Genomic DNA, 23,046 nt, shown 5'->3' with positions numbered 1-23,046 from the left:
CGGGCACACGTGTGCCTTATTCTGCACAACCTCCCCGAGCGAGCTCATGAGTGGCGGGAAGGACACGCCAATACTCGAGACAACACCTTCTCCCCCACACATAGGAGGCAGAGAACGAATCAAACGCAACCTTCCAGAGTCCGTGTCGACACCTCCTACGTCACCTGACTTTACCAAGACTTGACCAGTTCTTACCAACAGACCCACGGAGAGGTCTCTGGTAAGTAACACACCAAATTTCATTCATAACAAAACTCCCAACATAAACACAGAAGCAATCTACGAGTCTACTGTGCATATACTTCGGTGTGATGGGCCAAAAGATTAAAGTACTTCACAGACCTCAGAGACAGCGTAGTTAGAAAGCCGCCCAGGAGCGGGAGGAGCTCGGGGCTGGCACGGCTTTTCCTACAGGAGTGAGCAGGACCTCAGCCCACAGCCAGCGGCACAGGGAAGCGTTTGGTGTGCTAATCAACGAATCCTCGCTGTGACTAGGAAAATAAGAACAGGCCAGGGCAATACAACAATATTTTAACCCAAGCATCAGGTGTGAACTGCGGATGGGCTGAAGTCCTAGGAAACACCTAAAATGATTCCCAGGGAGACATCTGAGCCATGGTAAAACCAACTAAGTCAAGGCATCAAGACAGCGTCTCTAATCTATCGATCTGGGGGAGCGGACAGGGAATAAGCCATCTATTATTAGTCAACTGCCTATTTTAGAATGAACGTGTCTGAGATGCCTCTACTTAGACCTTGTACTGCGTTACATGGGCAAGTGAGCACTCTTTCTGCAGGACATTTTCCCAAGGGCAAGACCCACTGCGTTTACCAAGCTGGGTTTATGATAATGTGCCCTGGAACGTGGTACCCAACCCTCCTAGGATACAACCTGAAGCTTTCTGGGCGCAAACACGGAGAGCCCAGAGGCCGCAGGAAGTCTCGCTGGTGGCCTAGAATGCACAGGCACCCTTAGGAACCGGGAACCTACATATCCCTAAAATGACTACAGAGCAAAATTCCCCACTGAAAGGACTTAAAACTGAAGGGAGGTGGTATTTAAGTCCTGGGCACGTGGGATCAAGGAACTGAAGAGGTCTTGAGACATCAGCCCGAAAGTTCTCACGGACAACAGACAACAAAATTACAGAGTGGGGCTAAATCAACACGGGATATGAGCGACATCAACAAGGCTCTAGAAGTCTCACCGCTTTTGGCCAAAGAGAACTAAGCTGCTATTAGTGACAGATGGGCCCAGGATAACCTTCCCTTCCACCCAGGTGTAAAGTCCGGACGTCAGAGGTGTCTGACCCAAAAGGGCTGTACGTGAATTCTGCCCTGCTTGTATACGCCCCTTCACGTAGACACACAGAACATTTACACGGAGTCACAGCCCAGGTTACTGACAGTACCATGCAAAGCAGCTGAGTGCTGTCTGAACTGCAACGAAGGCTATCTTTATACAGAACTGCTCACACGAGAAATGTTTCAATTACCAAAGACAAAGAACATGTTTTAAAAACCGCTGATAACAGCAAGTTTTACTGGACACTTTTGAAGTCTACAACCCTTTGAAGGAACACCTTTAAAGAAGTCTCCCAAAGTCACAATTAATATTCCTAAACATTCCTTTATAAATAAGAAGTATGACAACACCCCTTCAAGGAGACCACACTGCCCGCAACCTTAACAAAGAATCGAGATGGGGCTTCTACTAAATTAAATGGTTCAATTTAACAGTGCCAGAGAACAATTTCAGCCTACAATAAAACCTTGATTATCCACAATTTTAAGCAATGTGATTGGGGAAGAAAGCAATCAATCCACCGTAGGTGGTTATGCTCATCAAAAATTACTTAAGTCTTCCTTGATGACTCAGGGCTGTCAAAGTGGATGTCAGTCTCTCTGCTGGGCTATGACGCACTGAGACACTGAGGCCATCGGACGTATTTTAATTAAATGGCCTCACACAGCTCCCCTTAGTGATCTCTTAACTTCACAATCTTCCAACTCCTACTGATTCTATCATTATACCCATCCTTAACAAGCCATTACCCAACCAATCTGTGAAGAGTCTGGAAAAAGATAACCAAATTTGTTAGACAATCTACCAAATAGAAGGCAACAGCCCTTTGGGAGAGTAACACAGGATGACCTGGTGACCGCTCTGTAGCTGCCACTTCTGTTTCTGCTCTGAGCCCTTCTGTTTCCCTCCTGTTTCTAAACTCTGCTGTGAACTGATAAGGCTGTCAGGGACCTGACCGCCTAACAGCCAAGGCGTTAGTGTGTATTAGAAGCAGCTGCTGAATTTCAAACATAGAATTAAATGCCCGACACATCTACTTCTGTGTAGAGTTAAGGCCACCACCTCAATTATCAGCTGGCATGTGCTTACAAAAGGAAATGCTTTCCTTATCTTTAAAACCAAAAGCAATACTTACCTTCAATCTCAATGCATTAAAAAAACAAAGAATACATTCCAAAGTCCAATATAATTTTTAAAAATATTATCAATGCCATTATTCCCTGGCTAATGGTTCTAATGTGTTAGTTCCAAAGTCATCTACAAAATTCTCCCCCGTCCCACAGTGGGAATAATCTAAAAAGAGGGTAAACTCAACTCTAATATTAGAAAATATCCAAAGGCTTCCTGAGGCTTCTAACCACCCTGGCTTATCTGAGGCAGAAGGCAACACCCCCGACAGAGAAGGCTGGCTAGCAGCGGTTCTGTTGAGGCACTGAGGGAAATGGGGGTGGGGGTGGGGGACGTAGAGGTCAGTGTCCTCTCTGTACCCTCTGGTCACCGCAGGCAGGAATTGGGAACTGACGAGACAAGTTGTCACGAATATGGCGAACACTGACCTCTCTTCCTTGGTAAAGAAACATGAACTTATCCTTGGCCCCAAATTACCGAGACAAACGAAAGATCTTTCTTTCATCTCTTTCTGAGCAAGTGGGCAAAGGCCGAGAGCACTGGAGTCACAGAAACGTGACCCGGTAAAACCTACTAGATCTACCGTGTTCCTCTTGTTAGTTTCTCCCAAGGAGCTTGCGCAGAACGCCTCCCATCGCTCCCTGACTGTATCTGGAAGACCTTTGGAGAGAGAAAGAAAGAGGCATGGTCACTCCAGGGGCCTCAAACACAGACGCACAAAACAAACAGGAAACAGGGGGTGCACCACCCGCTCGGCTCCTCGAAGGCAGATGTGCCCCATCATCTGAGCACCCGCCTCTTGGAGAAACAGAGTTATAAGGCCTTGTGGCCTGGACGTCAGTAATTTCAGGAACCAGAGCCACCCCCCCCCCCCAAAGGTCTCTGCTTGATGCCAAGGGTGCTACGCAGCTCTGTGAATTTAATAAGTTTTAAAAATGGCGAACACTGAATCTGGAAAGCGTGTGCCCAGTGCACTTCAGAGAGAACAGTGGGTCTTTTAAGGCAGGAGGAAAAATCGTCTGTTTCCACGTCGTTCAAGTTTAGGAAATGCTGTAGCACAAGCTCCCGCACACCCGTCAGATACGGTGATGGCTCCTGGAGCCTGGTTCGGCTGCTCAAATTATTCCAACACAGTGTTTCCTAAATGCTTGTGCCCATAGGCCACCATGGCAACACAGACGCAGCAGTGAGACTCCACCTTCTAGAGGAATTTTAAAGAAAAGGGCACACAAATACTTTTTCCGAGAAAAGGGAACTACGGCTATAATCTCGGAACCCTGACTAGAGCTGTCCTCTGACACTTCCGGTTCCAACAGATGTGTGTGTGCCCCTCACACACCCCGTGGTGAGCAGCTCCGGGAAAACAAAGACTGAGCCACAGGACGTAATCACGCCCATGGCCACCTCTCCAGGTGAGCACACAACCTGGGACGGCCCCGCTTGGACCTGTCTCAGGGAGCAAAATTACAGGGGGGCAAAGCCCCAACTGATCCCACGGCCTAGAACAGCTCTTTCAGTGCATGGTCAACAGGGAACAGCCTCTTGAACACAGACCTTCTTTTAAAAGACAAACCGGATAGACTGGGAAACAATTTCTAGTGTTCAGCAAGTTGAGTTTGGATGAATTCAGAACTACAGGGGTTGGAGATTTTCACACTCCTGGAGTTAAGTCGCAGGACCAGTCCAAGCCCCAGAGTCCACAGAGCTCCTGGGCCCTCGGTGTAGAGGGGACGGACTCTTGGCCTGGGCGCCAGTGTAAAAGGCACCTGCAGCTTCTTGCCAGTAACCTCGCCTGGTAAATTTCAATGCTGGTACAGAAAGCATCTTTTAGAGTCCACTAGCCCTCCTCTTAGGAGGAGAGACGGAAAACATGTGGATGAATGCTGCAATACCCCAGCTGAAGGAACTCAATCCACAGGCTACATACACAGGGGCCTTCAGAAGTAAATAAAAAGAGCGATCCCAGCTCGTGACGTAGCGGCTGGCGATGGGACGCCAGACTTGGTGGATATGGTGAGCAGGCTCCCTGAGAGCGAGAGCGGGTGCCTTGGCCGGGCTGCCGGTACTCACTCAAAGGACTGCAGAAATAAGGAGGGACACAGAGCAAGGAACTACACTCTTCAAACAACTTCACTCAGATCTCCGGATAATTCGCGCAATATAAAGGAACTCCACAGACTGCCATTAAAAACGTTACGAAGGTTTCCAATTTACCCTTAAATCCTTCCTCCAATCCAACAAAAGTGTAATTAAAATTCCAAAAGCCACTTACCTTTGATAAGCTGCTGTACTAATGCACTGTTGGGGCCCTTGTCAGTGCTGTGCACGATACAGTTAGCTATCCTTGTCAGGTGTCCCATGTAGCCGTGCCGTCTGCCTCCCTCGGCCCTGACAAGGGGGAGAGGACAAATCTTCAGACTCCCGACCGGAGGGAGTCGTGAGACAGCCTGGTAAGCACAGCGGGTTGGAGTGATCATTCTAAAAACGGAGGCCCTGAGCTGGGGATGGACGGTCACCAGGTCAGGCCAGGGTGGGGAGGGGCAGAGGCGGTCCGCTCAAGGATCACACGTGGCCACACTCATCAAGGTCCGTTCAATATACAAACCAATCATTAACCTTCGATAATCTTAAAAAAAAAAAAAAAAAAAAAAAAAAAAAAAAAAAAAAAAAAAGCCCAAACATTCACTGACACCTAACATTTCTGTGACTTGGCTTCGGATCTTTCTGTGAACAGACTTTAAAAAGGCTGAAAGCACCTAAGGTGACAATCCTGCTGCTTCGTTTTCTGAGACATCACGTCTCCACCGCGTCTACTAACAGACATAATCGTCTACCAATGGCATTTCTCAGGTCAAAAGAGCAGCCGATCTTAAGGATCCGGCCGAGGCGAGGGGCGCTCAGCTGGTCTCGGGCCCACACGGCACCTGGAACACGGGCACAGAAACCACTCCCCGTTGCTCTCCCCCATTTAGGGCCTACCCTTCCTAACCAGGACCCATCTTTACCAAATCCATCCATGTAGATACACTTGTCACATCGCTGTGATTTCTCTGCCTGTTTACAAAGGGTCAGGACTTAGAGTTTTGCTTACAGGGAGGATCTTTCAGGGGCCACTAAAAAAGCCATACTTGCTTGAAGGCTTTTCTGAGAAAGAGGGTATCTGCTAAGAATCTTAAAGGGTCTGCAAACAGCTAAGGGTCAGAAGACACAGAGTTGATCTCAAGTGAGTTGTTAAGAGCCTCTTCTGGCTTCACAATAAGATCCCGAGACCCCGGTGTTCCTCACAGGCAGCTTCCCGGTCAGACCCTGGGCGGTGCTCCCACGAGCTCCCGAGGGAGCTCAAATGCCCACCCGCCAGGGTTTTGCTCCAAGGCTCCTGATGTTCTTTCGGCCTCTGGGGCAAGGAAACGTTAGGAAAGCTCGTTCTGGAACCCCCAAGGTGGGGGGACTACAACGGTCAAGCCTCTGAAGGATGGCGCTTAGGGGACACAGAGCATACCAGACACCTTTGCACTGGCGACGAAGAGGCAGAGAACAAGGGAGGTTGGGGAGGGCTCTAAGCTGCTAACGTGGGGCCAAACACAGACCCAGAGAGGCTGATCTGGCCAGACACAGCACCCCCACAGGAGCTCCGTGTGGAAGAATGGACCCGAGGCCCACCGAGACGAGCCTCGGACTAAATGCAGGTTTTCCAGAGTCCAGTCACAGCTCTATCAGTGCCAGTGAGCACTTCCGGAAACACCAAACCTGACAAAATAAAGCTGACACCTCCCTTTAGTTCCTAGCTCTCCCAGAGGCCGCAAGAGGAGTCTGAGCAGAGACACAGAGCAAGAAACCTCCCGGCGCGGGCTCAAGCACGGAGGCGCACGGGACGGCCTTCTGGGCCGCTGGAAATGCTCCGTGCCTTGAGCGCAGCGCTCCCGCACCCGCACGCGTTCGTCAGAGCTCCTAGAAATGCACGCCCTGAAAGGATGGAGTCCCACCTTACAAGAATTACACCTCAATGCACCTGACTTAAAAGCAAACGAGGGGCGCCTGGGTGGCGCAGTCGGTTAAGCATCCGACTTCAGCCAGGTCACGATCTCGCGGTCCGTGAGTTCGAGCCCCGCGTCGGGCTCTGGGCTGATGGCTCGGAGCCTGGAGCCTGTTTCCGATTCCGTGTCTCCCTCTCTCTCTGCCCCTCCCCCGTTCATGCTCTGTCTCTCTCTGTCCCAAAAATAAATTAAAAAAAAAAAAAAAAAAAAAAAAAGTTGAAAAAAAAAAAGCAAACGCAAGAAGTGGCCCCGAGAGCGTCTTCCACGCACGCCCCGCCACCGGCCTCCTGTGAGATGGCGTCAAAGCCCCCAGGGCCCGAGGGAGGAAGCGGGGCGTGCGGCAAAGCGCCTGACGCGTGTCAGCCACCACTTCAGGTGATCGTGCCCGTCGGCTAACGGAGATTTTCTGAACACAAATCGCCAGGGCAGTCGCCGTCCCCTCTTCGGTCAGGAAGTGCCCTTCTCCGCGGCGAGAACACGGGGTGACCTGAACTTGAAGCATCATCAGGGAGGCCTTGACTTGAGGACTCTTTTTCTTTCCTACTGTCAGGAAAACAGCTATTCAAAAAGGTCCCGGAAGTTTCAAAGGCAGCTAACCCCTGGGTTCCCCTCAAGAGAGCTACAAAGACAGGGGGGGATCTAGAAATAAACGGCTACAATGAAAGAATCTGGAGAGAACCATTTGTAACTGGAAGCTGGTCTGTACCTCGTAGTTACTCTCACTGTTCTCTCAGGCAAGGGAGGGTGTTTTCTTCAAGTTAAAAATCAGACAGAATTCCTCTCAGAAAACGGCTTACTTACTGTTTCTTCTCATTCATTTCCCAGGCATCAAGTATTCGTTCTATTAACTGACATTTTTGAAAAAGCTGAATAAAAAGGAATATTCCAGTTAACATTTATGTAAATAATGTCAAAGCATCAAAGTTCTGGACTGAAACAGAACTCTACTCAAATAGAACAGTGACATGTTATCACCCAGCCAGCTGTGGATTACCGGCTAACTCATCTGCAACGTGGGAACAGATTCACGCAAGGCCCTCAGAACAAACGCTACGGGGATCGGGACGGGAGCCACGCCTCCAGCACCGTAGCTGCTGGGGAACAGCGACACTGCAGGTGCCGCTCCACTGAGCAGCTGACCTAAAGCAAAGCCAGGTTTCACGAGCCATGAAAACTGGCTAATAAATTCAAAAGAATAAGGAAGATATCTCTCAGAATCCGCAGCAATCCCTGTGCTTTCGAAGCCCGGGCCACGCTCGCTTCCGCACCCGCTGCCATCGCTGTCGGGATGCGCGATGCAGTTGCACCCAAGGTCATGGCCTTTCCCTTCGACTTGGTTGAGCCAGCTTCTCCCAAGTCCCCGGTTTGCGAGTAACCCAGCGTGAGCTAGAAAACTCCGCACAGCCACGGAACTTCAGAGCAAGAAGAAATCTGAAGACTGACTTAGTAAAATCACCCCGTAGTTAACGAAGGAAACAGGGCCACGGAAACGTTTCGCTCGTTACTGCACGCAGCCCACTCCTGCCAACCTTCACTCGTGTATTTAGCCTACAAATTAAAACTGGCAAGCCGGGGCGCCTGTGTGGCTCAGTCCGTCGACTCCTGATTTTGGCTCAGGTCATGATCTCACGGTTCAAGAGTTTGAGCCCCGAGTCAGGCTCGGCGTTGGCAGCATAGAGCCTGCTTGGGATTCTCTCCCTCCCCATTCTCTCTGCCCCTTCCCTGCTTGCACACTCTCTCAAAACAAGTAAGCACACTTAAAAAATTTAAAACTGGTAAGCCAAACAACTGGCTAAACGCTTTCTGCAGACTTTAAAACAAGAGAGTTAACCATCTGGACTCTGAAATTACCTCCCTGCCCTTCGACTGACCCACTTCACACTTATCAGGAGCAGCAGAAAAGAGACACCAGTAAGCTTACGTGTTTCAGTAACAAATTGTCACCGGCGGAGTCTTGGTCGGTAATGGTGTTATTCTCTGTATTTTCAAAAGGACTTGCAAGAATCAGTGCAATACAAATTTCCACTTGTGTATGTAAAAAGTTATTCCATGTATATTTGAAGAACATGTCCTACAAAAAAGAAAAAGCCACGCTTGCTTTTATTCGGCCGCCTCAATGTTGAAAGCCACTACTCTAACACACTTCCCAAAGAGTGATTTAATAAAGTGGAAATGATATGTTCTTAGTTCAACAGGACTATTTAAAAGGAAAACAAGTTTACTTTAACGGGGGCTTGAAATGCCACTACGGAGACTGAAGAGCATGATACCTGCTCATTCAACATGCCAGCAATTGCATGGAATCTAGCAGAAAACAACAATGAACACAGGAAAACAACAGTAAGCTTCTGAAAGAGAAAATCTTTTTACATTTTCAAGGCAACTAACACAGGCATTAAGTTCAGTAAGCGTCCACTAATTTTTAAAGAAATGTTTAAGAATTTTATTTTGAGTCAACAAACCTGTACTGATGGCTTTTGTGCAGGGCACAGTGCTAGAGGCCATACAGGAGACAGGGACAGACAAAAAGATGGTCTCCAATCTCAGGGTGCTCACACCTTAACAAAGAATAAGCACTCAGGCATTTGAAACTCATGGAACTATTAGCGAATGGAGTAAAACAAGAGAGGTCTGGGAAGCAGTGACGTGTGGACCTCCAGAAAGCACATGGGTTTCCCAGATTGCTCGAAAAGTTGATAGGATCACAAAAAGGAAAGACAATTCCTACAAACACAAAATGCATCGTGTATACATATATTCAGGACATGCTTCGAGTCTGGTTACCTCAACTCAAAACCAGGTAACGATTAATGACCCATTTAGGAGTTTCATCAAATTTGCTGTCCTTCAAAAGCAGTTGGGTACTTACTATCAGTAAGATCAGAGGCTAGTAACTGACGACTTCAGGGACAGGAGTAGAAAGTTATGTGGCTATAATTTATTTATCCACCAGCCAGAGGGTAGGGCAAAAACTGTCCCCAGACAGAATGGTTGTTATTTCACCAAAGAGACTGTAGTTCTGTAACGTTTTATCTCACTCCAACATGTTTCTGCCCTGTATTCCTATGCTGTCGTCATTTAACCCAAAGCTGAAACACAGCTAAAAATATCTTAGTGACACCAGGTGGCGTAACAGTGTGGCTGATAAAGCCCACGTCGGTTTGAAACTGGACGTGAATTCAAATCTTGGTTCCACCACCTATTAGCCATAGAATGTGTCCCGTCTCTGGGCAAGATGTGAAAAACAGACCCTCTCTCTCGCACAGGCGTTTACACCCAGCATCACATGAGAAATGGAAGGAAGTGCAAAGAGTGTGCAAAGAGCCCAAACTTCCCCTTGTGTACGGCAAGGCCAGACGGCTCATGAAACCCGCTAAGTGTTAACCCCGTGCCTTCCATGCCCTGGGGTGGCAGGACAGACAGAGCAGGCAGGGGCACCAGAGCTGGGCCTGGGGATTCTAAGCACAAACCTTGGAACTGGGGAACCTGAGGGTCAAGGGAGTCCAGATGATTCCTGGGCTCTCCCTTTCCCCTTCCACCAACCACAGACTATAGTTGTATCAGGGAAGAATCTGGACTCAACTTAAAAGACCACATATCTGTCAGGGGAGAGAAGATAAACACTTGTCCCTTTGCTAATTACAAGCGAACACGGTGCTGTAACCAGCAGTCATTTCTAGCTAACAGCTCCCCCGAGGGACAGGACTGCTCGACCACCTGTGCCAGACTGAGATTCTGGAGGGAAAGTGGGTCTTAATCATCTATGAAATCTCTAATATACTTCTTTACACGCAGCAATAATAAATACTGAAAACTTAAAAACTGACGATAAACTCAAGGCAAAAACTGCATAAGAGACCATTTGTGCTCAGAACCAGGAAGTCACCGACAGACTGTAAATGCGTGAGGTTTTTCACTTGTGCGAGTTGTAGGTCTACAGAACATCAAGGGCAAAGTAAATGACCTTTTGGGGGAAATCTTACCAATATGACCCCGACGCTATTCAGCTCCATAAGGTCCCCATTGATACTGCTGGTGTTTGTCTGCAGGAGGCTGGATATCAACCTGATCACATTCAGTCGGGTGTTGCCCACGGGAGGGTCCAGCACACCCCACGTGGTTTTCATCACGCTTTTCTGAGGAGGAAAAAGCTTTCCAATTAAATCCAGCTCAGTAAACAAGCAAAAGGGTGGAGGGGTATGGGCGAATGTGCACGCCACGTAAACTCCCCCTGCAAACACTGGGGCCCGAACCCTCCATCTGACGGAAAATCCAAAGCCGCTTTTGCCATCTTGAAGATACGATGAAATGACCAAGGGGGGGGGGGGGGAAATCAAGTCATTTCCCTGGACTGTACACTTTTTAAGAAATTGAGTATCCCCCTGCTTCGACAACCCAAAGTGCCGCAGGAAGATCGCAGACGGCTACGCTCAGGGGGAAAAAGGTGAGGTATTCCAAACCTGGCCGGAAATCTCGAAACTAAGACACGTTACAGGTGGTTTTGGAACACAGTCCCCAATCTTTGCAAAATCCGAGAACGAGGCAAGCTCAAAGCTGTCTCTGGGTCACAACCTTGAAAGAGGATCAACTTCGAACCTGTACCTGCCCATAAAAGGGAGTCTCTACACTTTGAATCACGAGAGACAGACACAGGACACTTGGGACTTTCACGAATCCCACAGGAAAGGGTGGCGAATCCTCAGCCGGCAGTGAGGCCGCCCTTTCCCCACGTCCCGCGCCGCGCCTCACACCCCCCTGCTCCTCTCAAGGCTGCGGGGAACTAGAAGCTTCAGCCTCTTCCTCCAGCTGAGGTAGCTCTAAGTAACGACACGTTAAAACCTTCAAGGGTCTAACTCACGCCGCATCCTCTAGTGAAACCACGTACAAACTGACCTCCCGGACTCCTAGCAGTGACGGAGCGGAAGTCCAAACGGGAGACCGCCTTGCTTCTGCACCAGGGCCAAGAAGCAGAGTGTGGGAGTCCACATGACACGCTGCCTTCCTGTCCATGCAGAGAGGAGACAGGCAGGCCAGCGAAGACGCGGGTGGGGAACTTCCTCATACGTCCTCCTTCCCCCACCTCCCATTCCCACCTGGAATATTCTCTCTGCTTCTCCTACTAAATCAATCCCTTCTTTTTCTTTCCTGACCCTGTTTCTTCCCTACGTGTGCCAAGAGGGACGCTGCTGGCCGGAATGGTTAAACGGGGGCACAGGGGCTTTCCCCGAGGGTGAACGCCGAGCACTCTGGCCCGCACCCAGCGCTGGCCGGACGCGTAAGACACGACACGGGCAGGGACCCTGCCTGCTAAGCGGTGGCGTCAGCCGTCTGAAGAGACGGTCTGGAAGCTGAACTAGACTCCCTGCGTCGTGGACGTAAATAATCGCGTTCCCCTCCACAAAACGCCGAGATACACAGAAAGCACCTAATGCAGAAGGGAGAAAGTAGTGCCTTCAGATTCCCAGGGCCTGGCACGGTAGATGCCACAACACACGCATGACGGCTAGGCCACTGGGTGCGATGACACAGGGCAGAAGGAAAAAGGAAAGCGGAAGCACTGGGGTGGGCAGGGGACCTCCCGGACCGGACTCTCCCACAGAGATTCCCAAAGGAAGAGCCTCTTACCCTCACTTAAATCTCTGCTGCGGGAGAACAGCACTCGAGGCCCACAGACGGCTCTCCTCTACCGGGCCTCGGGGTGGGCGACTCGTGCTCTCAGCGGACTGCCTGAGTGAAGTCCCTGCTGGCTTAGCACGCGGAGGCCCCCAGCGGAAAAACGAGCTGAGTCACGCTGTGCCGAGCACTCCTTAAATAACACATCTACCCATCAGACCGATACGCCACTCCAACTCGGATTAAGGCAACTCAACCTCAAAGATCAGTTCCTAAAAGATGAACTTAACCTCAAAGCTGGGAAAATGACAGGCCACAAGGACTGTTTGATTGGCATAAAAGCCTCCAGAATTTATAGAAAAAAAGCACAAAAAGCTGAGTATCCTAAGTAGATAAATACTCTGCTTCATTTTAATTCTACCCCATCCACCAGTGTAGACACTACATATATATAGATAAAAGCCGTAACTCGCTTAAAACTAAAACCTCGCTTAACAGCAGCACAGACGATCGGAAGGGCTAGCTTGTGTGCTGGTCACAGCCGGTTCCATTTCCCACAAGGTTCATATGCTTTCTAAGCACTATTTAAACCAAGTCACTGACCCGGCCAGCCGTGATGAAGATAGCTGCCCTACCTTGGGTGGCTCAAGCAGGAGTTCATGAAAAGATCCAAGTCTTCCTCGGATAGCTTCTAGAACACTCTTGTTGACCGAACAAGCTGAATGACTCATGCCTGGTGGGCAGATCTCTATATGGCCTTCAAATCTTGAAACAAAGCAAGGTAATTTTGTTATAATTTCAAAACAAATCAATTAAGGTGCTCCCTATCAGTATGTAGGTAGATACAGAATAGCTATACAAATATGATCATATCAACATTTCTGGAAGGATGGGAAGAAGGTGTAATAAAACCTCTCCGGGGACAGCAACATGATCGGAAATCCAATGGCCTACAGTTGTCAGGAGAGAAATCACATGCGATTTCCTCCCACTCCCCCACACCTTCCAGCTCCGTATACCTCTAATCCTAATAGCAGGTCTCTACCAGGAAATCTGGGAAACAAAAGGAGATCAGGTCCCTGAATTACAGGGGATACCACACCGTGTGCCATTTTGGGATAGTGCTAATCACTAGGCCTGCGTCGGTCCCATTAGTTTTTCTTAGGTAGCCAACATTGTTTCCGACTTACAAAGCCTAAGTTACTCGTGTACGTGAAGCTCAAACTATACTCGTTACAGGAGAGGCTAACCAACGAGTAGAATGAGCCATCCGAATCTCAATCGGTGTTAGTGATCACATGGGAAAAGGGGTCCCCAAGGACATCAGGAGGGGAAGGGCCTAAAAACGTGGGCATGAATTTCAAATGACAAGACAGACCTGGAAGCGGTGTGTCAGTAGCGTGACGTCAGCTGGACATCAGTGCGAACTGGCGGCTGACCACGCAGCTGCCGAGCCCCAGCCCTGGTTTTTCACTCCCCGGTTGTGGGTGCTACTGTGGACACTGGGAGCCTCTGCAGTGTCTCCCGCAGGCCTGCCGTGAGGGTCACGCTCGCGCAGAGGACCGAGGATGCCGCCTGGCACACGGCCAGCACCCGGAGAGCAGCCTCGCTGTCATCGGAAAGCCTTCCACACACGTACGCGATTTCTAACTCAGAGCTGCTGTAACGGCATTTAGCCGTTTTCCAGTCTGAGGACACTTTGGGTTGTTTACGGTCTTGTGTGATTATGAATAAAGGTGACACAAACCCTCACAATTTTGTGTCGCACAGTTTTCATTTTACTTGGGTAAACATCTAAGACATTGCTGGATGGTACAACAAATGTCTGTTTAACTCTGGAAAAACCGCCAAACGTTTTCAGAAACCGGTCGTCTGACTTTGCATTCCCAAGAGTAACTTGTGAGCCCTCCAGGTGGCTCTCCACTGTCGCAAGCATGGAGTACTGTCTATTTTGTGGTCTGGCTTAGCTGTGTAGGAGGCTGAAAGGTGGCCTCCCAAAAGATAGGTCTACACCCTATTCCCCAGGGCCTGTGAATGTTACCTTATTTGAATGTAATCAATTAAGGATCCTGAGAGGAGATTAGATTATCCGGATAGCCCCTAAATGACATTCCGGGTGTCCTTATAAAGGACACAATGGGGCACCTGGGTGGCTCGGTCAGTTGAGCATCCGACTTCGGCTCAGGTCATGATCTCGCGGCTTATGAGTTCGGGCCCCGCGTTGGACCCTGGCCTGACAGCTTGGAGCCTGGAGCCTGCTTCGAGATCTGTCTCCCTCTCTCCCCGCCCCTCCCCTGCTCACGTCCTGTCTCTGTTTCTCAAAAAAAATAAACGAATGTTTAAACAAAAATTTTTTTAAAGAGACACAATGGCACACAGAGAAGGGGATGCGAAGCTGAAGGAGGCAGGTGACCACAAGCCCAAAGATGCCAACAGCCACCGGAAGGTGGAAGAGGCTAAGGAGGAGTCTTGGCTAGTGTCCCTGGATGCAGTGCGGCACTGCTGACACCCTGAACTTGGGCTTCCGGCATTCACTGGGACGCAGTGGTGTCTGCTGTTTTAAGCCCGTTTGTGGCTTTGTTACAACAGTGTGTTACAGCAGACACAGGAAACAGATACAATTTGTTCAAAAGGTACGTAATGGTATTTCAACGTGGTGTTAACTTCAGTTTCAGTCATGACAAATGATGGGCATTTTTGTATTTATTTGCTACACAATATATTTTATTCATTGTCTGCTCAAATCTTTTGATCTTAAGAAACTGGACTGTTTTTCTTATTACTGAAGTTTTGAATACTCTTTATACAGCTAGATACAGTTCTTGCTCAGACACACGATTTGTAAACATTCTCTGACAGTGTGTGGCCTGTCTTTTTATTTTCTAAGTAGGCTCTACACCCAGCGTGGAGCCCGACACGGGGCTCCAACTCACAACCCTGAGGTCACTTGTCGATTTCTACAAACACTCCTGCTTGGATTTTGATTGGAACTAACATGGACACGCCAGATCAGATCAGGTTGGGGAGAGCGGACATCTCAACAATACTGAGCTTTCTAATCCATGAACACAGTATCTCTTTCCATTTAGATTGTCTTTGATTTCATCAATATGGAATGGTTTTCAGCATTAAATCTGACACACACTTTATAAACAGATATACATTTAAGTACTTTCTTTTTTCTATGTAACTATTTCATAAAAATTCCAAATTCCAGTTGTCTGTTGCTATGAGAAAGAAATCCAACTAATTTTTGAATACTGACCTGATGATGTCTTGCAATTATACTAAATTTATTTGTTAGTCCTAGGAGGGGCAGTTTCGGGGTTTGTTTTGTTGTTTCTGTTTTTTCTTGTACTCTTTCGTATTCTCTGTGAAGACAATCCTGACATCTGCACACTGATTCAGTGTATACCTTCCCTTCCAAGCTGGATGCCATTTCTTTCTTTCCTGCCTTACTACACTGGCTGGGACTCAGGAGGCTGAATACGACTGGTAATGAATATCCTTGCCACGTTCCTTGATTTCAGGGGCTTATCATTTCAGTCTCTGACCATTAAGAATGGTATCAGCTACAGATGTTGTTTTAAGGGGGCCTTGTCAGTTTCCAAGGTCCTTTCTATTACTAATTTATCGAGAGTTTTTTATCATAAAGGAATTTATTGAGATGACTACATGGTTTTTCTTCTTTTATCTGTTAGTATCCCTGTTTGATTTTTCATTAAGACTTTATTCTTACAGTTTTAAGTTCACAGCAAAGTGGAGGGGAAAGTACAGGGACAGCCCATGTGCCCTCTACCCCCTTATGTGAAGCCTCCCCCATTATCAGCATCCCTACCCCCAGAGCGGTATATCCATTTCGATCAACGAACCTACACTGACACAACATGATCACCGCAGGTCTAGAGTTTACCATCACAGTTCATTCTTGGTGTTGTGCATTCCAGGGATTTACATAAATACATAATGACACATATCCATCATGATGGCATCACAACATTTTCACTGCTCCGAGAGTCCCCCGCGCTGTACCCACCCATCCATCTCCCTACCGCCAACCCCTGATCTGTTGTCTCCACAGCTCTGCCTTTTCCCGAATGTCATACAGCTGGAATCATACGGTATGTAGACTTTGCCTTGGCTCCCTTCACTTAGGAACATTTAAGGTTCTTTCATGTCTTTTCGAGGCTCGACAGCTCATTCTTTTTAGCACTGGGTAATATCTGTTTGGTTATACCGCCGTTTATTTATCCGCTCGTCTACTGAAGGACATCTTGGTTGCTTCCAAGTTTTGACAAGTGTGGATAAAGCTGCCATAAACATCCGTGTGCAGGTCTGTGTGTGAACATCAGTTTTCAAGTCCTTTGGGTAAATACCGTAATTGCTGGATTATATTTAGTTTCGTAAGAAACTGTCAAACTGTCTTCTGCAGTGGCTGTATCATTTTGTGTTCCCACCAGCCACAAATAAGAGTCCCTATCGCTCTACCATTTTGTCTGCATTTGGTCATTATCACCGATTATATATATGTATGTGTGTGTGTGTGTATACACACACACACACACACACACACACACACACACACTTTGCGAGAGAGAGAGTGCATGAATGGAGGGGAGGGGAGGAGAATATAGTACCTCAAGCAGGCTTCACATTCGGCACAGAGTCCAACGTGGGGCTCAATCCCATGACCCTGGGATCATGACCTGAGCCGAAATCAGGAGTTGGATGCTCAACTGACTGAGCCCCCCAAGCACCCCATACTGATTGATTTCTGAAGGATGAATGAGCCTTGTGTTCCCAAGATAACCGTGGTTGGTTATGACATGTTATCTTTTTAATATATTGCTGTATTTAATTTGCTAATATTTTCTTAAGGAACTCTACATCTAAGTTCTTGTGGAATCTTGTTAGTTTTTCTTTTTGTCTAGTTTCAAAGTAAGGATGGCCTCATAAAATGAGCTGGAAAATGTCCTTTCCCCTGTATTTTTGTAGAGTCCTTAGATCTTTGGTAGAATTCAGCAGTGAAGCGGGTCTGGGCCGGGAATTTTCTTTGCTGGAAGCTTTTCAGTATGAATTCAACTTCTTCAAAAGATCTAAGATCATTATGCTAGCTATTACTTTCTGGAGTGAGCTTTGGTGGTACTTCCTTAAGAAGCTGTCCACAGCCTTTAAACTGTTGGAACTGTTTGCCGAGCGTTTACCGTGTTCTATTACTCTTCTAATGCCTGTAGGGAATGCAGTTATGTCCCCTCTTTTATTCCTGTGATTTAGAATATGTATCTTTTCTACATTTTCTTAATCTGACCATAGAAGTATTCATTTCATCAATCTTTTTAAAGAAAGAGCTTTTAAGTTTCACTGATTCTTTGTAGTATTTCTCTCTTCTCAATCTCTTTGATTTCTGCTCTCATTTTTATTATTTCCTTCCTGCTTGCTCTGGGTTTCATTTGCTCTTCCTTTACTAGTTTTTCTTTTTTTAAACATTTACTTAAAATGAGAGAAAAAAGAGAGAGAGAGAGAAAGAGAGAGAGAGAGAGCTGGGGGGGGAGGGGGGGCAGGGGGCGGACACAGAAACTGAAGCAGGCTCCAGGCTGTCAGCACAGAGCCCGACACGAGGCTCGAACCCACAAACCGTGAGACCATGACCTGAGCCGAAGTCAGATGCTCAACCGACTGAGCCACCCAGGGGCCCCCTTCTTTTACTAGTTTCTTAAGGTAGTAGATCATTGGCACAAAACTTTGTCTTTTTTTTTGTCTTTGTTGATGTAAACATTTAAGGGGTGCCTGGGTGGCTCAGTCGACTGAGCGTCCGACTCTTGACTTCGGCTCAGGTCATGATCCTGGGGTTGTGGGATCAAGCCCCATGTTGGGCTCTGCATGGAGTGTAGAGTCTGCCTGAGATTCTCTCTCCCTCCCTCCTTCTCTGCCCTTCCCTGGCTAGTGCACATGCAAATGCTCTCTCCCTAAGAAAAAAGGGGGAGGGAGGGGGAGGGAGGGAAAGGAAGGAAGGAAGGAAGGAAGGAAGGAAGGAAGGAAGGAAGGAAGGAAAGGGAAGGGAAGGGAAGGGAAGGGAAGGGAAGGGAAGGGAGGGAGGGAAGGAAAGGAAGGGAGGAAGGGAGGAAGGGGGAGGGAAGGGAGGGAAGGGAGGGAAGGGAGGGAAGGGAGGGAAGGGAGGGAAGGGAGGAAGGAAAGGAAGGAAGGAAGGAAGGAAGGAAGGAAGGAAGGAAGGAAAGGAAGGAAAGGAAGGAAAGGAAGGAAGGAAGGAAGGAAGGAGGGAAGGAAGGGAAGGAAGTAAGGAAGGAAGGGAGGAAGGGAGGAAGGAAAGGAAGGGAGGAAGGAAAGGAAGGGAGGAAGGAAGGGAGGAAGGGAGGAAGGGAGGAAGGGAGGAAGGAAAGGAAGGAAAGGAAGGAAAGGAAGGAAAGGAAGGAAGGTAGGAAAGGAAGGAAAGGAAGGAAAGGAAGGAAGGGAAGGAAGGAAGGAAGGGAAGGGAGGAAGGGAGGAAGGGAGGAAGGGGAAGGGAAGGGAGGGAAGGGAGGGAAGGGAAGGAAGGGAGGGAAGGGAGGAAGGAAAGGAAGGAAGGAAAGGAAGGAAAGGAAGGAAAGGAAGGAAAGGAAGGAAAGGAAGGAAAGGAAGGAAGGAAGGAGGGAAGGAAGGAAGGAAGGAAGGAAGGAAGGAAGGAAAGGAAGGAAAGGAAGGAAGGAAGGAAGGGAAGGAAGGGAAGGAAGGGAAGGAAGGGAAGGAAGGGAAGGAAGGGAAGGAAGGGAAGGAAGGGAAGGAAGGGAAGGAAGGAAGGAAGGAAAGGAAGGAAGGAAGGAAGGAAGGAAGGAAGGAAGGAAGGAAGGAAGGAAAGGAAGGAAAGGAAGGAAGGAAGGAAGGAAGGAAAGGAAGGAAGGAAGGAAGGAAGGAAGGAAGGAAGGAAGGAAGGGAGGGAGGAAGGGTCTTGCTTCATTTCCAAATATTTGGGGATGTTCCAGCAATCTTAAACCCATTATGGTTGGAATAAATACTATGTATAATTAGATCATTTTAATTTGTTACGGTTTTGCGCTGAGCGTCTGGTCTATCCTGATAAAAGTTCCGTGTGCACTTGGAAGACCGCGCCCTGACGTGGCTGGGGGAAGGCTCTGCAAGTGTCACCTGGGTCACGCGGGCTGCTACTGCTCTTCCAGTCTTCCGTGTCGTCACTGGGTTTCTGTCTGAATGCTGTGTCACTTTCTTTTAGAACTGTTTCACATTTACAGAAAAACTGCCAAGGTAACACAGACCGTCCCCACACAACCCAAACCCAGTGTCCCGTTATTAGGATCTTACAACATTAACACATCTGTCACAATTAATACGTCAGCGTGGACACACAACATCCATACTTTATTCAGATTTCGTCCTTCCTTCATTTAAGAATCCCGTCCAAGACACCACACCTCATTTACTTGTCCCGTCTCCTCAGGCTCCTCTTGGCTGGGACGGTTACTCGGACCTCACTGGGTAGGTATTCTGCAGTCCCTTCACTGGAGTCTGTCTCACGTTCTCCTCGTGACCGCGGGGCCTCTGAGAGGAAGCCCGCACGGGGAAAACGTCACTTCCGCGACACCGCAAGAGCACAGACTGTCAACACAACTTATCACTGGCTGCCACTCCGATTATCTGGCCCAGGAAGTGTTGGCCAGAGTCACTGTCGAGTTGCTCTTCTTATTATCTTTCCACACAGAACTCTCTGGAGGGAAGCCATGGTGCGCGGTCTACACACGAGAGTGGGCAGTCTTGTTCTTCCTCCTCGAGGGGGGTGTATCCACACGAGCTCCGCGCAACTCTTCCGCAGGGGAGGTGTGTCTCTGCTCCTCTGTTTATTGGTATCAGTATGAACTAACCGAAACATCATCCTCTGGGTTAGAAGACAACGCGTCGTGCTGTCGTGGGGGGTGTTGACTGGGCCAATCGGCTTTGGCCAATGAAAGCTCCGGGTTTCAGTTGGCCCCCGTGCTCTTCTGACCTAACCCCGGCCACTTACACCGTGGGGTTCTGCAGGGTTTTCTGTACTTCCTAATTTTTATCTGACACGATGCTCCAGACTCCTCCTGCCCTACCTGTAGGACCAGCCACTTCTCCCAGGAACCCCGGTTCCTCTCCCTGGAGACTGGTGGGAGGGACCGAGATCTGGCCACCGGTCCTTGTTCCCAGCTCCCAGCGGCGGGTCACTCCTAGGCCCTTGCGGCTCACAAAGCAAGTCTTTCTGGTTCACCTCTTCACGGTCGGTGTGGGTAATTTCTAATGTCCTAGAGATTCCTTCTTTGCGGCCAACTTCACCAGTAAGCCCCGAGGCATCCTTCGTTTCTGCTGCGGGCCTCAGCTCCAGCACTGTCCGCGTGATGTTCTATCTCCGCTAAAGTTCCCTCACCTGCTTACGCTTGTCCATTTTCCCCACAGGCCGTTGGCATACTAATCAGAGTTATTTTCAATTCCCTGGCAGACAGTTCCAGCATTTTTAAATCTCGGTCTGTTGACTACTCCTGCTCTTGAGTTTTCGGGGTTTTTTAATCTTGCTTGTCTTACAATTTTTCGTGGAAAGGTGGGCAAGTCGCATAGGGCAGTAAGCACTATTTGTTTCTAGAACACACGCCCCTTTCTCTCTAGGCCCTCAAGGCGGGGTTCACCTCCCCCTCCAGTCAGCGGCTGGCCTAGGTCTCGGTTCTGCTGCTGCCGTGACCTCAGCCCGCTCCAGACTTCAGGCGTGTGTCCCCTCACTTTGTGTTTACAGTTAGGGCTGGTTTGCCAAGGTCTTCTCCCCATCACTCCTTAGCTCAGTCTTTGAAGGTTCTACCCTTTAAGCTTGCTCCTGTGCCCGCAGGGTCTCCTTCCACACTGGCCTCTCCTGCCCCATCAGCCCAGTGGACCGGGACTGCCGATGGGGCAAATGTTGTTTTGGTTTAGCCTGTCTCAGGCAGCTGACAGGTCCTTAGGTCTCACTGACCTCGCTTCAGTGCGAGGGGACCTCTGATGGTCAGGGCCCATAATGTGTCCCTGCCTGTCTTGTGGGCCAGAGGGTTTTTTGCGGTTCCTTCTGCCTACTGCAAATGGTCTCCAGCTGTGTCTCTGGGGCTAGAGCGTGTCCTTAGTAGCCAAAGAGCTTCGCTCAGCAGGAGAGAGGGTAGAGGAGGATCACGGAGGGGGATCGTGCATTCTGCCCAAAGGCCGCTGCTCTGGTTCCTCGCGCCTGGGGCAAAGCGGAGTGTTCTCTCGTCTGCCCCGCTCTGCCTGCCACCGCCACCGCAGCTCCCCGGGGAAGGGCCTGCAGGTGTATGCAAATTACCCTGTGCCTACAGCTGTCTCCTTGCCCCCTAGGGAGCTTCGGGAGTGTCACAGCCTACTACTCTACATTTATGGAAAATGTATCTGAACTATAATTTATCCAGATGAGAAAAACTGTGAGTGCACCTCAGTTCCTTGGTGTAAGACAAGAACCGACATACATACTAACTTACCCCATCTCATGTCTTAAAGTGTTATTAAAATAATCTAAAATTCAACTGTTTTCCCCAACACGTGACTTATTCAATGATTCTTTCTTAAAAGTTAACCTTCACGTTCATGTTAATAATGCTCACCCCGCCCCCCATCCATTTCATTTATCATCAATTTTACCAATATTATCCCTTCGAGTTCTTTATTCTAACTTATTTTCCGTTGGTTTCGGCAAAGTACAATCTTCACAAAATGTACCCCCTGAACAGAAACCAGATGGGCACACTGAGGTCACAGAGGTTTTAAAATGGCTCTCCCGCCCCCCCACACCAGCAACGGCGCGTCAGGGTCGCAGTCCTGCCCTGCTTTCCAGTATCCAGTTACAATACCCACGGAAGATCTATTCACATGCACAGAGAACAGGCCTGGCAGTCCGACTCACTTTGTAGTTGACCCACGACTTCTTAGCCAGATACCTTCAGGATTTATCCTTTCTTCTTGGGATTCAGAAAGCTCATCAGGAAAAGGCTAGAATCTGAGCCCTCCCCCCCTAATATTTAATTTTGTTTAGTATTTGATAAACCTTTCTGATTTGAAGACAAGTTGCTTCTGGTCAGAACTTTCCTCCTCTTACTGGTGTATCTCCTCTGTCTGCTTTAGGCTGCACAGCGGTGTGGTTCTTCTCTTCTATACACAGAGATGCATCCTTGTTCTCAGAAGTAGCCTTCTCGAGGCAGGGCAGCTGGCCTAAGCCACCAACACCGCTTCAGGTGCTTCCAGACCATTTTCAGAGATGGTGCCACCACCGTGAGGCAGGACCAGCAGGATGACAGTCCCGCGCCACTTGACCGACACCTTAAAAGTCGCCGGTTACGTGACTTGAAACAGAATTTACAGAAGACACGGTCAAGGCTGCAGACGCAATCTCCAAATTACAAGGCATTTGAAGCAGGGTTGCCAGACTGCCCTTCCCCGGCCGCTAACCAAGAACTCAACAGACCTGGACAAGAGATCAGGTATCTGGGAAGCAGAATGGCTGTCCTTACTACTTTGCTAGAAACCAAATGTTTCTAACGATAACACATCCAGAAACCCCTGGACGGCCGAGATTTTCATCTGCTGACGGCAGCCCTTTTCTGTCCTCTTCATGCCCTCTGGTTTGCCGGATAAATCTAACAGCGAGTGAGAAAACACCAACCCTAATCTCTAAACCACATATTCCTGCAATGCTTACGGATACGTACCTCTTCTCATGCTCCAGGGAACCATCAGAAAACGCTGATGATCACTAAGCGAATTAGCCAGCAGTGGACATAAACTGTGAAGAATGACACGACGAACACAAATGGCTGGCCCGGGACACACACTTGGGGGAAGCACACCACATTTCTGGTTGTCACTTTGCTCAAATTTTGCCGTAAAGGCCTCAAGCCACCTGCCCATCCATTTTAAAACAGCCTCGTCAACTGCAGTGGCCTCACACGTGAAACCCCCAAAGGCTCA

The 23,046-nt window shown here is 48.7% G+C and overlaps 1 protein-coding gene across 14 annotated transcripts in view; it reads right to left on the bottom strand.

Annotated features, from left to right (window-relative positions):
* The window catches only part of PPP6R3 (protein phosphatase 6 regulatory subunit 3), a 137,009-nt gene that overhangs the window by 28,652 nt on the left and 85,311 nt on the right, over nucleotides 1-23,046 (bottom strand). For all 14 annotated transcript variants that reach the window (XM_042904777.1, XM_042904776.1, XM_042904778.1 and 11 more), the window contains 6 exons: nucleotides 12,717-12,846; nucleotides 10,452-10,604; nucleotides 8,390-8,539; nucleotides 7,270-7,334; nucleotides 4,707-4,822; nucleotides 3,009-3,094 (listed from right to left, as the gene is read on the bottom strand). In XM_042904777.1, the coding sequence (XP_042760711.1) occupies nucleotides 3,009-3,094; nucleotides 4,707-4,822; nucleotides 7,270-7,334; nucleotides 8,390-8,539; nucleotides 10,452-10,604; nucleotides 12,717-12,846 (700 nt within the window). The remainder of the gene's footprint in view (nucleotides 1-3,008; nucleotides 3,095-4,706; nucleotides 4,823-7,269; nucleotides 7,335-8,389; nucleotides 8,540-10,451; nucleotides 10,605-12,716; nucleotides 12,847-23,046) is intronic.

This window comes from Panthera leo, chromosome D1, assembly GCF_018350215.1.
Source record: "Panthera leo isolate Ple1 chromosome D1, P.leo_Ple1_pat1.1, whole genome shotgun sequence".
NCBI lineage: Eukaryota > Metazoa > Chordata > Mammalia > Carnivora > Felidae > Panthera > Panthera leo.
The sequence above is the reverse complement of the archived record's forward strand: the minus strand, read 5'-3'. Positions and strand labels throughout refer to the sequence as shown.